Genomic DNA, 16774 nt, shown 5'->3' on the forward strand with positions numbered 1-16774 from the left:
CATTTTTATAAGATTCAGTACCTCTCTTAGGGTCTCTTGTGCTCTGGCACTTCTGTTACAGTCCCACCATTTCAGCTCTCTTCATTATGGAAACATAATGTAGATTTCATTGGTTGGGCCACTACCTACTTATCATTGCTGTGACCAGAAGGAGGAGGCTAGAATGATTTTTTTTTATTCCCTTTTTACCTTTCCTTTTTAAGTTTAACAACATCGAGCAAAAAAAAAAAAAAAAAAAAAAAAAAAAAAAAAAAAAAAAAAAAAAAAAAAAAACACTTGCAAGGGATGGATGGTCAGACAGTGGTTCCCAAACTTTTTCAAGTCCAGGCAAATCACCCCAAATGTTCAGTGACACACTGATGCTGGCAGAGTGGTGGCTGCTAATCAGTGGCTGTTACTGCTGATGGCACAATGGTGGCTGCTGATCAGTGGCTGTTACTGGTGCTGGCACAGTGGTGGCTGCTGATCAGTGGCTGGAACTGCTGCTGGCACAGTGGTGGCTGCCAATCATTGGCTGTTACTGGTGCTGGCACAGTGGTGGCTGCCGATCAGTGGCAGTTACTGCTGATGGCACAGTGGTGGCTACCAATCAGTGGCTTTAACTGCTGCGTCAACAGTGGTGGCTGCCAATCAGTGGCTGTAACTGCTGCTTGCACAGTGGTGGCTGCTAATCAGTGGCTGCTACGGTGGCCATTTTCTAAAGCCCCATAATAGTTGCTATAGGGCTACAACAAACAAAAACAAAAAAAAAAAAAAACACACACACACACACACACACACACACACACACACACACACACACACACACACACTTGTCCATGGATGCGGACTCCGGTGGCCATTTTCTGTACTGCTTTTAATAACTTGGAGGGTCAACGAAAGAGTAAAAGCCATCTGCTTTTATGTGCCACCCAAGGTATTCTTTCTATGTAATTTAACTTGCATGTGTCAAGTTAACCTCCTCTCTCCCTGCACTGCTTAGCACGACTGCAGAATGCCAATACCAGCTTGTTCAGCAGCATTAACATGAAGGATTGTCAAAATTATTTTAGTATTTTCTTGCTGGTTGTTGGCTTAAAAGGCATTTTGTTGATAAGGTGTGAAAATATCACCAAAGAGAAAAGGTGAACTGAATAAGGGCCAGTGTGTCTAAAATAAAAAAACGCAAGGTTTCCTTAATTGATTATTAAAAACAGCTGTTATTTTCTGAATGCACCCCTGTACTGTGGGCATAGAGAGAGTGGAGGGGAGGGCAGAGCACCAACATTTACACCCGGAGCTGCCTGGTATGCAGGATCTCCTCAGCCCTCTGTATACACTCTCCCTTTTCTCTAGCTGGCATTTATAAAGAGTTGACAACTCAAGTTTTTATTTTGCAACCTTTGCTAAAAAAACTGAAAAAACCAAACACACCTTTACAGCAAACTGGAAGGGAGAACACGGACTTCAGATTAGATACATTCTTATGTAGAGGAAAGGCTCTAACTACCACAGATCTTTCCTGGTCCTCGGCCCATCCCCTCGTTCCAGTGCTGTCCCCGTTGTAGTCATGTGACTGGCTTTGTTCATACTCGCGTCCCAGAGTGCCTCCGAAGAGGGAAGCATCAGTAATGCAAATGCCCAAGTCTAATCGCACAACTCACAGCAGGGGAAAGAGAGCGTCAAAAAAAAAAAAAAAAAAAAAAAAAAAAACACCCAGCGCAAATGCAAATGTAAATAATAAATGCAACAAACGTTACCTCCAACACATAGAATGTAGGAAATGTTAGCTCCAACACATGCAAAACCGCAAATGTTACCTCCAACACATAGAATGCAGCAAATATTACCTCTGACACAAAGTGCAGCCAAAGTTACCTCTGACAACATGGCATGCAGCAAACATCACCCCAACACACGAAATGCAGCAAAAACTACCTTCCACACATTAAATTACTTCCGATACACGAAATGCAGTCAAAGTTACTTCTGACGCATGAAAAGCAGCAAACATTTCCCCTACAGATAGTGCAAAGTGACTGGTAGGAGGTAGTGGATGAGTCACTGGTAGCGGCACATCGTAGGTGGCGGGTAGTGGGAGATAGTGGATTGAGGATAGTGACAGGTAGTGGGTAACAGATAGTGGGAGGCTAGTAGCAGGAAGTTGGTGGTGAGAAGTAGTGACAGGTAATGGCAGATAGTGGGTGGTGGGTAGGAACAGGTAGAGGGCAGTGGCTGAATGGCAGTCCAGGTAGTGGGTGATGGCAGGATGGCAGTGCAGGTAGTGGCAGAAAGTGGTGGTGGGTACTGACAGGCAGTTGATAGTAGCTGGATGGCAGTATATGTAGTGGCAGAGAGCGAGTGGCGGTTAGTGATAGGCAGAGGGTGGTGGCTGAATGACAGTACAGGTAGTGGTAGATAGTGGGTAGTAGGTAGCAACAGGTAGTGGCTGGTGACTGGGCGACAAATAGTGTGGGTAGTGATAGTAAGTGGATGGTGGCTGAGTAACAGTGCAGGTAGCGATGGTGACAGACAGTGCAAGTAGTGACGGGTAATAGGTGGTGGCTTGGTGACAAATGTGTGGATAGTGGCTGGTGGCTCGGTGACAGATAAGTGCAGGTAGTGGATGCTGGGTGACAGCGTGAATAGTGACTGATAGTGGGTGGTAGCTGGGTGACAGATAAGTGCAGGTAGTGGGTGGTGGCTAGGTGACAGTGCAGGTAGTGGATGGTGGCTGGGTGACAGTGGGGGTAGCAACTGGCAGTGTGGGTGGGTGGCTGAGTGAGGGTGGTGGCTGGGTGACAGTGCGGGAAGCAACGGGTAGTGGATGGTGGCTGAGTGCCAGATAGTGGGTGTTGGCTGGGTGACATTGGAGGAAGCGAAGAGTAGTGGAGGGTGGCTGCCAGGTACCAGATATTGGGGGTGGCTGGGTGACAGTGCGGGTAGTGCAGATAGTGGGTGGTGACTGGGTGACGGTGCAGGTGGCGACAGGGAGTGGAGGGTGACATATGACAGTGCAGGTAGTGACGGGTACCTAAGGGGTGGCTGGATGACATTGCAGGAAGCGACAAGTAGTGTGGGGGGAGGCTGGGTGACAGTGCAGGTAGTGACGAGTACTGGGGGTGGCTGGATGACAGCGCAGAAAGCAACAGTTAGTACGTGCGGGGGGCTGGGTGAGTGCGGGGTAGCGACAGGTTCTGGGGGTGACAGTGTGGGTAGCGACAGGCAGTGGGGTCTAGCTGGGTGACAGTCGAGGCAGTGGGGGTGGCTGGGTGACTCACAGTGCAGGCAGTGGGGGTGGCTGGGTGACTCACAGTGCAGGCAGTGGGGGTGGCTGGGTGACTCACAGTGCAGGCAGTGGGGGTGGCTGGGTGACTCACAGTGCAGGCAGTGGGGGTGGCTGGATGACTCACAGTGCAGGCAGTGGGGGTGGCTGGGTGACTCACAGTGCAGGAGGTGGAAGTAGCACTGCAGGCAGTGGGAATGGCTGGGTGATAGAGAATGCAGGCAGTGTGGGTGGCAGTGCATGCAGTGGGGGTCACTTGGTGACAGTACTAGGAAGTGGCATAGTGGGAAACAGAGAATAGGTGACCTGGTCCTACCTCTGTCTGGTGGTAAGCAGCATTAGGACTGCCAGTGTGCCAGGCAGCATTTACAAAGTCAGAGCCTCTTTTCCCCTCCAGCCTCGCAGCCCAGCTCTTCTCCACATGCAGGGGGCTGACCCTCTTTCCCCAGGCTGGAAGCTGGGCGGGCTTCACTATTAGAGTGACAGCTCCCTTGATGCAGGCAGACATGAGGGAGGCAGAGCCTGTTATTCCTTAGGAGGCTTAGGAGGTGAAGCTAGCACCCAGGAACGTGCCGATGGGTCTTCTTGTGGGCTGAATAATTCAACCCCGCAGCAGAATGTGGAAGGCTGTGTTTAGACATGGGACAGCCACAGTACTTCGCCCCCATCACCCCCAGCGGCACCAGGGGGCGGGGCGAGGTGCAGTGAGAGCGAGACCACCCAGCCGGAGCCCTCAGCCAGGAGCCAGATATGCGGCCAGGGTGGCAGGAGCGCCCCCTGGAAGCCGGCGCCCTGAGCGATCGCTCAGGTCAAAGGCCGGCCCTGCATATGTGCTCTTCCAGCATATCACTACAAAGGGGGGCGGCACTGGAATGTCAGGAGGGACGGAGGACCAGGAAGGCTCTATGTAGGTAAATATCAAACCTGAAGTGAGAAAACACTTTACATCAAACCGAATTTAATATATTGGATCCTGTAGAAATATTGGATCCTGTAGAAAGTTTGCTCTTAAAAAGTTTTTTAGACCACATCTTTGCATTTCATCGAATAGTGCAAGCTGCGGTTCAATCACTTTTCAATATATTCCCTACCGATATCTATTGAAAAATCGATGTGCTATGTGTGGTAGGAATGGATTCCTCTCTAATCAGAGTCCAATCAGAGTAAAATCAATTGTTTTGCCACATTTAGAGCAGAGAGGACATTCTGAGTTCAGGTCCGCTTTAGAGTGAATGATTGAGCTGATAACAGGTCTCTCCTGGTTCAGTACTGAGAAGTCTATGGCTGCTAATACAAAGTCTGATAAAGACTTACCAAACTCATAGACCTTCTTGCACTTCTCCTCCAGCTCATCGATGAGATCCTGCAGCCGACACTGCTTAGCCAGCCTCTTGCAGTCCTCCACATGCTCCACATCAATGTCCAGCCGCCCTGTGATAAGCAAGCATTACAGCAGGCCTCGACTCTGAATACAACATTATTATCAAGACTCAAACTATGTTAGCCTCTTTCCCTTCTCAGAAAACACGTTTTAACCCCCTTGCCGTTCCTATATTTGCGGCAAGGGGGCAGCACAGCATTTTTTATTAATTTTTTTTTTTTTAAATCATGTAGCAGTCCTAATGCTGCTTACCACCAGACAGAGGTAGGACCAGGTCACCTATTCTGATGTTTCCCACTATGCCACTTCCTAGTACTGTCACCAAGTGACCCCCACTGCATGCACTGCCACCCACACTGCCTGCATTATCTATTCCCATTCCCACTGCCTGCAGTGCTACTTCCACCTCCTGCACCGTTTGTCACCCAGCCACCCCCACTGCCTAGCGCTAGCTACATGATAGCCGCCGAGCAGCGGCATCCCCCCCACCCACTCCGATCGCCTCCGGCGATCTGCGCAACCAAGAAATCCCGTTCAGAACGGGATTTCCTGCACGGCTTTCCCCGTCGCCATGGCGACGATCGCAATGGTCATGGACGCCTGAGGGAGTCCCGATCCACCCCTCAGCGCTGCCTGGCACTGATTGCGGTAGCGGCGAATCGGCGACGATCGAGTTATGCATGCATCTAGCAAAGTCTCTGACATGAATATTAGGACACAGAGGCATATTCTGCATACAGTGCCTATCCTCTGTGTCCGTATAGTGTGGCCGCAGGCCCCCTCCACCACCCCTGCGCTCTGCTGTCCCCATTATAAAAACCGCCACGCTAGCGACATGCAACTTGTCGCTAGCTGGCTGTTTACCTTTGTGCTGTAATTTACCGCCACTCCCCCGCCTCCTGCATATCGCCGGTCCCTCCCCGCCTCCATAAGCTTCATCCAATCCGAGTATGGAGGTGGGGAGGAAGGGAACGCGGGCGGGGAGCAGCGATATGCCGGAAGCGGGGGAGCGGAGGTAAATGACAGCACGTTAGCGCGTGCAAAACGTTACGCGCGTTATAATGCATGCAAACCGCTAGCGCAAACGTGATATCAGTTATCACGGTTAAGTGAATCAAGCCTATGGTGTGCAGAAAAATGCACACCGGAAGAAACTGACAGTGTGCTCTTAGCCTCCCCCAGAACAGGTATGCAGAGTACGCATTCAGATTCTGCTGGCTAAAAGCAATAATTCATCATGGCAGCCATGTGGAGAGCATGTTAGGAAGGAGGTCAGCCTCTGCATCATTTCCAGAACAGCTTTACTTTCATCCCCACCAATATCATGGCTCCCAGTCACCTACCTGTGTACAGGTACTGGAGTATGGAGCTAAAGGCTGCTGGGTTTATCTGCAGAAATAAAGAGATATTTTACTACACAGCAGACATGATTCTCCATTATCACAGACATTATAGCACACCTGAAGTGAGAGGGATATGGAGGCTGCCATATTTATTTCCTGTTATACAATGCCAGTTGCCTGGCGTCCTGCTGATCTGTCATACATCAGTAGTGTCTGATTCACACACCTGAAACAAGCATGCGGCTAATCCAGTCCCACTTCAGTCAGAAACACCTGATCTGCATGCCAGTTCAGGGTCTATGGTAAAAGTATTAGAGGCACAGGATAAGTAGGCCAGCCAGGCAATCTGCAGTTTAAATAAATAAATAATATGGCAGCCTCCATATCCCTCTCACTTCAAGTGTACTTTAACTTAGCAGTGGGAAGACTCTGTATAGTCCATATGCTTTCCGGATCCCCCTGCTGCCCACCATTCCAGTGCTGGGTCCCTGTAAACGTGTTTGACTAAAGCTGGTCAAATACGTTTTTTTGTGGCCACACTCCAAGCATGCCCAGCAGAACTAAGCGCTCGTGCACAGAGGGAGAAACATGCATGAGTGGCTTTGTTATGCTGGGAATCGGCAGACCTTACTCATGCAAGCCCAGTTCAGTATTGCTTGACCAGAGGAGCAGCAGAAATGGAAGAAGGACCCTATTTTGGAAAGGTGGGCTCAGCGGGGATCTGGGAAATCTCTGGCCTATTGGGAGGTTTCCAACTACTGGGGTAAGCATTTATCTCCCCCCCCTATTACAGTGTTTCTGTACACAGCTAACATGGTGCAATACCTTATTGCTACTACTATGTAAGCAATCAGTGAAAGCAATAAGTTTTGAATCAGGATGATACCATTTATTGGCTAACTTAAAAGAATAAGAGTAAGGGCTCGTTCACAATAGATCCGTTGTGTTTTTTTTAAGCGCTGGCGATTTTCAAAATCGCCCTGAAAGTGTGTGCGTGCGTGCGTGTGTGTTAGATTCCACCTCAATGGATGGAATAGGCAACACGCAAAACACTTACAAAATCGCTTTGTGCAGTGATTGTGTTTGCGTTTTTAAGAATAAATACATTGCATTTATTCTTTTCCGGTTCAAAGAGTTCACTTTCTGACTTGCTTCAGTGAGTGAATTACAAAACCGATCGGGAAAAGTGCTTAGAAAAGCGCTTTTAACAAAACCGCATCCCCCACCCAAGCCCTGGGAGAGGAAAAGACGCCTCAAAAAAAGCCCAACACGAACAGACACGTAAGCGGAACACAATGGGATTGAGGCCTAAGCAAGCTTTCAGCTGAATAGCCTTCGTCAGGCTTCAATCCTGTTTTCTTACAAACTGATGGAACAGACAGCTACAGTGGTTTGCAAAAGTATTCGGCCCTCTTGAAGTTTTCCACATTTTGGCATATTACTGCCACAAACCTGAATCAATTTTATTGGAATTCCACATGAAAGACCAATACAAAGTGATGTACACGTGAGAAGTGGAATGAAAATCATACATGAGTCCAAACGTTTTTTTTTATGGAATACTATAGGGGGGGGGGGGATGAGTTGAACTTACCCGGGGCTTCTAATGGTCCCCAGCAGACATCCTGTGCCCGCGCAGCCACTCCCCAATGCTCCGGCCCCGCCTCCGGTTCACTTCTGGAATTTCAGACTTTAAAGTCTAAAATCCACTGTGCTAGTGTTGCTGTGTCCTCACTCCTGCTGATGTCACCAGGAGTGTATAGTACAAGCCCAGTATGCTCCTGGTGACATCAGTGGGAGTGAGGACACGGCAACGCAGATGCAGTGGTTTTCAGACTGGCCGGAGCATCGGTGAGTGGCTGCGTGGGCACAGTATGTCTGCGGGGGACCATTAGAAGCCCCAGGTAAATTCAACTAATTTTCCCCCGACCCCCCTACAGTATTCCTTTAAATAAAAAATAACTGTAAAGTGGGGTGTGCGTAATTATTCAGCCCCCTGAGTCAATACTTTGTAGAACCACCTTTTGATGCAATACCAGCTGCCAGTCTTTTAGGGTATGTCTCTACCAGCTTTGCACATCTAGAGACTGAAATCCTTGCCCATTCTTCTTTGCAAAACAGCTCCAGCTCAGTCAGATTAGATGGACAGCGTTTGTGGCAAGATCTGAAAACTGTTGTTCACAGATTCTCGACTGGACTTTGACTGGGCCATTCTAACACATGGATATGTTTTGTTCTAAACCATTCCATTGTTGCCCTGGCTTTATGTTTGGGGTCATTGTCCTGCTGGAAGGTGAACCTCCGCCCCAGTCTCAAGTCTTTCACAGACTCGAAGAGATTTTCTTCCAAGATTTCCTTGTATTTGGCTCCATCCATCTTCCCATCAACTGACTAGCTTCCCTCTCCCTGCTGAAGAGAAGCACTCCCAGAGCATGATGCTACCACCATATTTGACAGTGGAGATGGTGTGTTCAGAGTGATGTGCAGCTGTAGATCTTTGCAGCTGGTCCAGAGAGTCACCATGGGCCTCTTGACTGCATTTCTGATCAGCGCTCTCCTTGTTCCGCCTGTGAGTTTAGGTGGACGGCCTTGTCTTGGTAGGTTTACAGTTGTGCGATACTCCTTCCATTTCTGAATGATCACTTGAACAGTGCTCTGTGGGCTGTTCAAGGCTTTGGAAATCTTTTTGTAGCCGAAGCCTGCTTTAAAGAGAATCTTTATTGTTAAAATCGCACAAAAGTAAACATACCAGTGCGTTAGGGCCTAGGTTCTCAACGTGTGGTACGCGTACCCCAGGGGGTACTTCTGATGGTTCCAGGGGGTACTCGGGCTCCAAGAATAACAACTTATTTAAACAACACCAAATTAGTATTTTAGCTGAATAAAAGCAATAGTAAATGCTTGGAAATAGTTTAGAACTAATTATCAAGTACTACAATGAAATCTATATTTGTCAAGGGGTACTTGTGATAATGTTTACTATGCCAGGGAGTACTTGGAGAGTACAGGGTTTTAAAAGGGGTACATACCAATAAAATGTTGAGAAACACTGCGTTAGGGGACATCTCCTATTACCCTCTGACTCAATTTCGCCGCTCCTCACCGCATTAAAAGTGGTTAAAAACAGTTTTAAAAAGTTTGTTTATAAACAAACAAAATGGCCCCCAAAACAGGAAGTAGGTTGATGTACAGTATGTCCACACATAGAAAATACATTCATGCACAAGCAGGCTGTATACACCCTTCCTTTTGAATCTCAAGAGATCATTTGTATGTTTCTTTCCCCCTGCAGCTATCTTCCACTGAAGTGTCAGGCTGTTTCTTCCTGCAGAGTGCAGACAGCTCTGCCTGTATGTAATTCCTCAGTATGTGAAAGCCCAGCCAGCTCAGAGGAGGATTTATCTAGCTTGTAAAAGATAAGAGAGAAAAGAGAAGCTGCCCTAATCTAAATAATACACAGGCAGTGTGCAGAGAGGGGCCTGGAGGGGGGGGGATACATCACAGAACCACAACACTGAAGAACTTGGCAGCCTTCCAGACACAGGCTGACAAGTCTGACAAGAGAGAGATAAGTTGATTTATTACAGAGATGGTGATAGTAGAACGTGCTACAGTAAGCCAGAACACATTAGAATAGCCTTTGGAACTTGTAGGATGATAAAAAACAGGATGCAATTTTTGTTACGGAGTCTCTTTAAATTTTTCAATAACCTGATCCCTGACCTGTCTGGTGTGTTCTTTGGACTTCATGGCGTTGTTGCTCCCAATATTCTCTAAAACAACCTCTCAGGCCATCACAGAGCAGCTGTATTTGTACTGACATTAGATTACACATAGGTGCACTTTAGTCATTAGCACTCATCAGGCAATGTCTATGGGCAACTAACTGCACTCAGACCAAAGGGGGCTGAATAATTACGCACACCCCACTTTGCAGTTATTTGTAAAAATTGTTTGGACTCATGTATGATTTTCGTTCCACTTCTCACGTGTACACCACTTTGTATTGGTCTTTCACGTGGAATTCCAATAAAATTGATTCATGTTTGTGGCAGTAATATGACAAAATGTGGAAAACTTCAAGGGGGCCGAATACTTTTGCAAACCACTGTATATAGACTGCCTACATAGACTAGTTTGATCTCTCCCTCAACCCATCTGCAGTAACACAGCAGGCTGGGCTACAGCTAGGCCTCTACTGTTTATAGTCAAGCAACCATAATATAGTACTGGATGCCACCCAGTGGCCGTAATATAATACTACCTGTGAAGAACAAACGTTACAACAGAACTATTATATTTAAAAGGCAACTTGACACTTATTAAATTGTATAAACTAAACATTTGAACTTTGATCTCAGTGGGTGGCGGCGTGACGCTGAGGTCAAAGCTCCCAGAAGTCCAGCCCTGCAGCATGCGTTTCTCAGCAGATATTGACTTGCAACAAATCTTTTGGAAAGACCTAAGATACCTTAAAGCACATTCTGGAGCAAGCTTGCTTGGATCCATAATATGTGAACCAGAGTTGGCAAAAAAAAAAAAAAAAAAAAACGAAAAATGTAAATACTTAGTCCAGAGGCTTCCCGTGTCCTCCTCGATCCCCACAGCTGACCATCTGAACAGATCCCACAAAAGCTTGTCGGATATGTTCTCATGGCTGCACTCCCCGCCATGTACAAGTGTGGCCATACTGTACCTGCAAGCACAGGCGCACTTGTGCAGTATGCTGAAGCTGCGCATCTGTGCTACTGTGCAGGTGCAGCCATACTCGCACAGATTTGAGAAAGACTTGGGAAGCCTCTGGAGCATACATGTCAAACTCCGGCCCACAGAGTCATCAAAGTTGGCCCGCAAGTGGTTTCTCCACTTTGCATTATGTCTGACCCACTCTAGACCGGGAAAGTCATGTGTTCAGGAGGGGGAAAGCCCTAGATACCAGAGAACTTTATAGAGGAGGGCCAGTAGACACCAGGGAACTATATAGGGGAGGTGGGGGGGGGGGGGGGGGGAGAGGCACTAGACTCCAGAAATCTGTATAGATGGGGGGCACTAGATACCATGGAACTGTAAAAGGAAGGGAGGGGGCCACTAGACATCAGGGAACTGTATATGGGAAGAAGGGGGTCACTAGACACCAAGGAACTGTATAAAAGAGGGAGAAAGGCCACGAGACACCAGGAAAAACTGTATAGTGGACGGAGGTGGGTCATTAGACGACAGAGAACTCTATAACAGAGGAAGGTGGCCACCAGACATTAATGTGACACATGACTTGAAACATGACTTGGTCCCAATGTTCAATTTCATCCCACTTTGTATTTGAGTTTAATACCCCTGCTCTGAAGGACCCACAGTCTTCACTCTTCTTAGGTAATTATCTAACAAATGTTTGTTTGTTTTTTAACCACCTGGGTTTGTTTTACCCAAACTCAAAAGATCTATTTGTAAGAAGACCTAAGGTACATACGTCCTCTGAGACTAACGAGTACAGCGGAGGGGGGAGTTCACATTTATACACTGGCGGAACTTTGTCGAGGGTTCTGTCACATTCATCCCTCATTCTAATATAGCTCGTCCTTACCGCCGCGCACCCGATTAACCACGACGGCCTGACATCTTGCAGCATGTCGGATCGATACATGCGACCAATGTCACCCTGAAATTGGTTGCATCGTCCATTGGGCATGCACTTGGTGGCACAGATTTTCATTCAGTTCGATAATTATCGAATCGGATGTTCGATCTGCCACCAAGTCAAGAGATGTATGGGCACCTTAAGTGTTGCCTAGAAGCAGGAAACCATTCCTACCATAAGTATAAAATACAATCTCATATGTATAGCTGCTGCAACCATCTTACCAGCGGGTGCTTCAGAGCAATCACATTCTTCCCCTTCCATTTGGTTTCAAACATTTCAGCAAAGTAGGGGCTCCGGGCACTGAGGACGCAGCGGTGAGCGCAGAAGGACTCTCCGTGGACCAGGAACATGGTGTCACTGTACGTGCCTTGCTCCAGCAGCCTGCAGACACACAGGGGAGACGGTTTTAACCACAAACTGACAATATTCCTAATGAGGTGCCGCTTAAAATATGCAACTTTATGAAGCTTGGAACTAGACCAATTAAAAGTGACAGCTGCTGCGGTTGATTGGTCCACTTCCAAGCTACACAGATTTGCATAAAATTAGCATCTCAATGGCCATCCTTACCGACAGCCGGCAAGTGAAATGTGCATGAGATGAAGATACACGTCAAAGTGTAAAAAAAAAAAAAAAAGTTTTTCATAGTTATGTGTTTTTTTTCCTCAACGGTAGCAAATACCGGTAAATATATTCTTAAAAATCTGATAGTAAGTTTCACTGTTATTTGACCATTAGTGAATGTAGCGGACATTACCGCAAATGTTAGTGAACCGGCTGTTCGCAGCGGCCTTTATAGACTTAAATGGCAGGCGAATGGCTGCCAACTTTAGGGGCTAATAGCGAAGACCCCTTACATGCTAGGAACACCACATTTGCAGGGAATGTGGAGGAGGGCAGTGGGTACAAGAAAAAAAATTCAAAAAACCTTATAGTTTTTGAGATAATCGATTTTAAATTTCTCTTGCAGAGTGTGGGAAAGGTTTCCCTGGATGTCACCTTTAGTGATTAATAGCAAAGCCCCATTATGTGCTAGAAACACCAAATTTCAAAATTTTCAAAAAGACCTTATAGTTTGAGAAAATTGATTTTAAATTTAGAGGGGAAAAAATAGCAAAGTATAGCAAAGTCATTGCGGTAAAATGACAGATAATGTATTAACATGTACAGTCCTGATCAACAGTTTTGAGACTATAAAAATATGAGTTTTCACAAAGTTTGCTGCTAAACTGCTTTTAGATCTTTGTTTCGGTTGTTTATATGATGTACTGAAATATAATTATAAGCACTTCATACGTTTCCAAGGCTTTTATTGACAGTTACATGAGATTTATGCAAAGAGTCAGTATTTGCAGTGTTGGCCCTTCTTTTTCAGGACCTCTGCAATGTGACTGGGCATGCTCTCAATCAACTTCAGGGCCAAATCCTGACTGATAGCAACCCATTCTTTTATATTCACTTCTTTGAGTTTCTCAGAATTCGTTGGTTTTTGTTTGTCCACCCGCCTCTTGAGTAATGACCACAATTTCTCAATGGGATTAAGATCTGGGGAGTTTCCAGGCCATGGACTCAAAATTTCAACATTTTGGTCCTCGAGCCACTTAGTTATCACTTTTGCCTTATGGCACGGTGCTCCATCGTGCTGGAAAATGCATTGTTCTTCACCAAACTGTTGTTGGATTGTTGGAAGAAGTTGCTTGTCCTGCGATGAAGAAGCTGACCTCGCCAGGTCAGCTTCCGGGTTGACTTCATGTGCGCTCCACGGTGGGGGGTCACGTGGTGTATGCGATGACATCAGGTCTCTACTGTGCAGGCGCAGAACTACTGCTCCTGCGCAGTAGAGACCCAATGACGTCACGTACACCACGTGACCCGCGCCGTGGAGCACACATGAAGCCGACCTGGCGAGGTTGGCTTCTTCAGCGCAGGACACCGGGAGTGAGAGGAGCTGCGGCGATGGCACCGATCGACTGGCAGGGGCTGGAGGTAGCCCCAGGTAAGTGCAGTTTGTTTGTTTTTTTAAGCTTGGATCTTCCCTTTAAAAAGAAAAAAAAAAAAAAAGAAAAAAGAAAAAAAAAAATTCTAAAATTATATAATATATATATATATAAACCCCTAAATCCCTCACTTCAGGTGTCCTAATGACCGCCTAACGCCGATAGGCGTCGGCAGGTCGAAGTGGTGTTTCCATGGAAGCGGCCGTTCCATGTCAGTTCACGGAGGGTGTCTCCGTGAACAGCCTGCGAGCCTCCGATCGCGGCTCGCAGGCGAAATGTAAACATGCGGGGAAGAAATCCCCAGTGTTTACATCATACATCATAGCAGCGCCATAAAGCAGATCGCCGATCCCCGGCCTCTGATTGGCTGGGGATCGCCGCCGTCTGATAGGCTGAAGCCTATCAGAGGCGGTACAGGACGGATCGCCGTCCTGTGCCGCCCATAGCGAGAGGGAAAGGGAGGGAGGGAGGAATAGCGCTGCGGAGGGGGGCTTTGAGGAGCCCCCCCCCCCGCTCGGCCACACAGAGCGGTGGCAAACCGCCCCCCCCACCCAGCAGGACATTCCCTTAGTGGGGGAAAAAGGGGGGGGGGGGGGCTCGAAGTCTGATCGCCCTGCCTCAAAGGTGATCTGTGCTGTGGGCTGGAGAGCCCACGCAGCACAGATCAGTGAAAAATGGCCCGGTCCTTGAGTGGTTAAAATATCATCAGCTTGAAAAGTACATATAGGTTATGTAAAAGCAAAAAGGCTGCTGTACAAAAACAGTAAGGTTGCCTGTCCCTGTGTGGATGCATGTGATGAGGTCATTGCGTTCTAGGGCTGCCAGGCTGTGAGCATCTCTGACCGCCAATGTAAAGTATGGGAGAAGCATCATGTGGGCAGAATGGAAGGAGAGTGGTCACATGGGGCGGTGCAGCTGTCCCAGAACTTCAGCAGCATCAGTGCTGTGGATCCATGGAGGGAAGTATAGGTGATAAAAACTCCTAGATACAAATACTGTAACTGAGGCTGTTCCTCTAACCTGTAGTAGAATGTATTCATTGTTGGATAGTGTACTGGTTAATGGCTTTCCCTCTGATACAGACCTGGGTTTGAATCTCAGCACTTCCTGTTCAATAAGCCAGCACCTATTCAGTAAGGTGTCCTTGGGCTAGGCTTCCTAATACTGCTACTGCCGGATAGAGGGCACCCTAGTGGCAGGTTTGGCGCTTTGAGTCCGCCAGGATAAAAGTGCAATATACTGTATACTCGAGTACAAGTTTAGAAATTTAGTTCTGATTCACTTTACAAAAAGTATAGGGGTCGACTTATACACAAGTCATGGGCAGCACTGAGCACACTGAGTAATGTGTGTACTAATAGTGACATTCCCATTTGCAGCAATTTACCCTGCGGTAAGTTATACTTTGAGGAAAGGAAATGCCAAGAAAATACAGGTCTGCAAGTCCTGTTCACAACAGTTACCAAAGAAAGGGGCGGGGGAAATACTGGGCTGCAGAAATGAGAGTGAATAATTGCAGCACATGGGGGCCTGGATGAGTTATTGGTTGCACTTAAAGAGTAGTTCTGGGGATACACGGGTCGGGATCGACCCCAGCTGCGTCCCCGGAGCCGCCGCCCCCGCCCCGGGCCTTTCTTATCAGCGCTTGATTCCCTGCCATTGTCCGCCGGCGGGGATCGAGCGGCTTGATCGGGCCAGCTGAATATTATCAGCTGGTCGATACACGGTACAGAAACGTACCGTGTATCCCCAGCTTAACTCCAGTGAAAATAATGTAATAATAATAATTAAAAAAAAAAAGTGTTTCATTTTTACAATAATTATGTATAAATGATTTAGTCAGTGTTTGCCCATTGTAAAATCTTTCCTCTCCCTGATTTACATTCTGACATTTTACCATATGGTGACATTTTTACTGCTGGCAGATTATGTCAGTGAAAGGATAGGCTGCTTGCTTTTTTTGGCAGTTGGTAACAGCAGTAAACAGTAAAACAGCTGTTATTTCCCACAATGCAATGAGGTTCACAAACAGGAAACTGCCAGGACCATGGTCCTCAGTTTCCTTTGGGAGGAGTTTTACCTCAATATCAGCCATACAGACCCCCTGATGATCCGTTTGTGAAAAGGAATAGCTTTATCATGTAAAAGAGGGCATCAGCTACTGATTGGGATGAAGTTCAATTCTTGGTCACGGTCTATCTTTAAGGGACAGGAGGGCTTAATGGGTGCAATACTGTATGCGGTGCAGTCATTAACGCCTCCCGAGTCCGCAATGGCTGCACGTAACAGAGCATGTGTCCACTGGGGCCGTTTGTATGACATAATGAGGTAAGCTGCGTTTAAGATTAGGAGGAAGGTGAGGGGGGGGGGCCTTTTGCACATCTATGCAGGTTGCAGAATTCATGCAGTGGGGTTCATTGGACTTTACCATCCCCAGTTAACAAATGTATAGGGGTACGCGGTTGTCTTTCTTAACCATTTCCAGTTGAAAATCAATCTGATGGCATTTTTTTTACCATCAGATTTCCATTAGGGCCAACGCAAAAGGATAAGCAATCTCAACAGATCAATCTAGATTTTCCAGCCTGCCAGATTGAATTGAAATCGATCAAAATCGGCCGCAAATCGATCGATTGGTCAATCGATTTGCAATCGACCAATCGATCGATTGGCCAAAAATTGGAGTGTATGGGCTCCTTAAGAACAGATTTCCAATAGATTTCAGAATTAAATCTATTGAAAAATCGACATAAATGCATTATTGCACCATTAGATCCAATGCAACTCTATGGGCTATCGATCTGCTGCCAGCAGTAGATCCACCTAGATTTTCCAGCCAGTCAGATAAATCAAATCGAGCAAAACCAGCTGCAAATCGATCGATTTGCGACCGATCGATGGCTGAAATCGACCAGTGTATGGGCCCCTTAAAGAGGAACTCCAGTGAACATTTTACTGTTGGCAGGTGATGTAGCTGCTGCATGGTTTTTGGCAGTTGAAAACAGCTGTAAACAGCTATTTTCCACAAAAGTTCGAACTTTTCTTGTGGGAGGGATTACTTGTGGGAGGGGTTTCAGCACCATATCAGTCATACAGCGCCCCCTGATGGTCCGTTTGTGAAAAGGAATAGATTTCTCATGTAAAGGTATC

At 47.0% G+C, this 16774-nt stretch overlaps 1 protein-coding gene across 2 annotated transcripts in view; it reads right to left on the reverse strand.

Moving 5' to 3' along the window:
• Positions 1–16774, reverse strand: part of ABTB1 (ankyrin repeat and BTB domain containing 1) — a 96690-nt gene that overhangs the window by 39052 nt on the left and 40864 nt on the right. Inside the window, exons 1-4 of one of the 2 annotated variants that reach the window (XM_068251534.1) lie at positions 15522–15576; positions 11849–12008; positions 5990–6035; positions 4580–4696 (exon numbers count right to left, since the gene is read on the reverse strand). In XM_068251534.1, coding sequence (XP_068107635.1) covers positions 4580–4696; positions 5990–6035; positions 11849–11977 — 292 coding nt within the window. In that variant the 5' untranslated portion in view covers positions 11978–12008; positions 15522–15576. Of the gene's footprint in view, positions 1–4579; positions 4697–5989; positions 6036–11848; positions 12009–15521; positions 15577–16774 lie in introns of those variants that run through there. The other variant, XM_068251532.1, reaches the window with a different exon arrangement.

This window comes from Hyperolius riggenbachi, chromosome 9, assembly GCF_040937935.1.
Source record: "Hyperolius riggenbachi isolate aHypRig1 chromosome 9, aHypRig1.pri, whole genome shotgun sequence".
Classification (NCBI taxonomy): Eukaryota; Metazoa; Chordata; class Amphibia; order Anura; family Hyperoliidae; genus Hyperolius; species Hyperolius riggenbachi.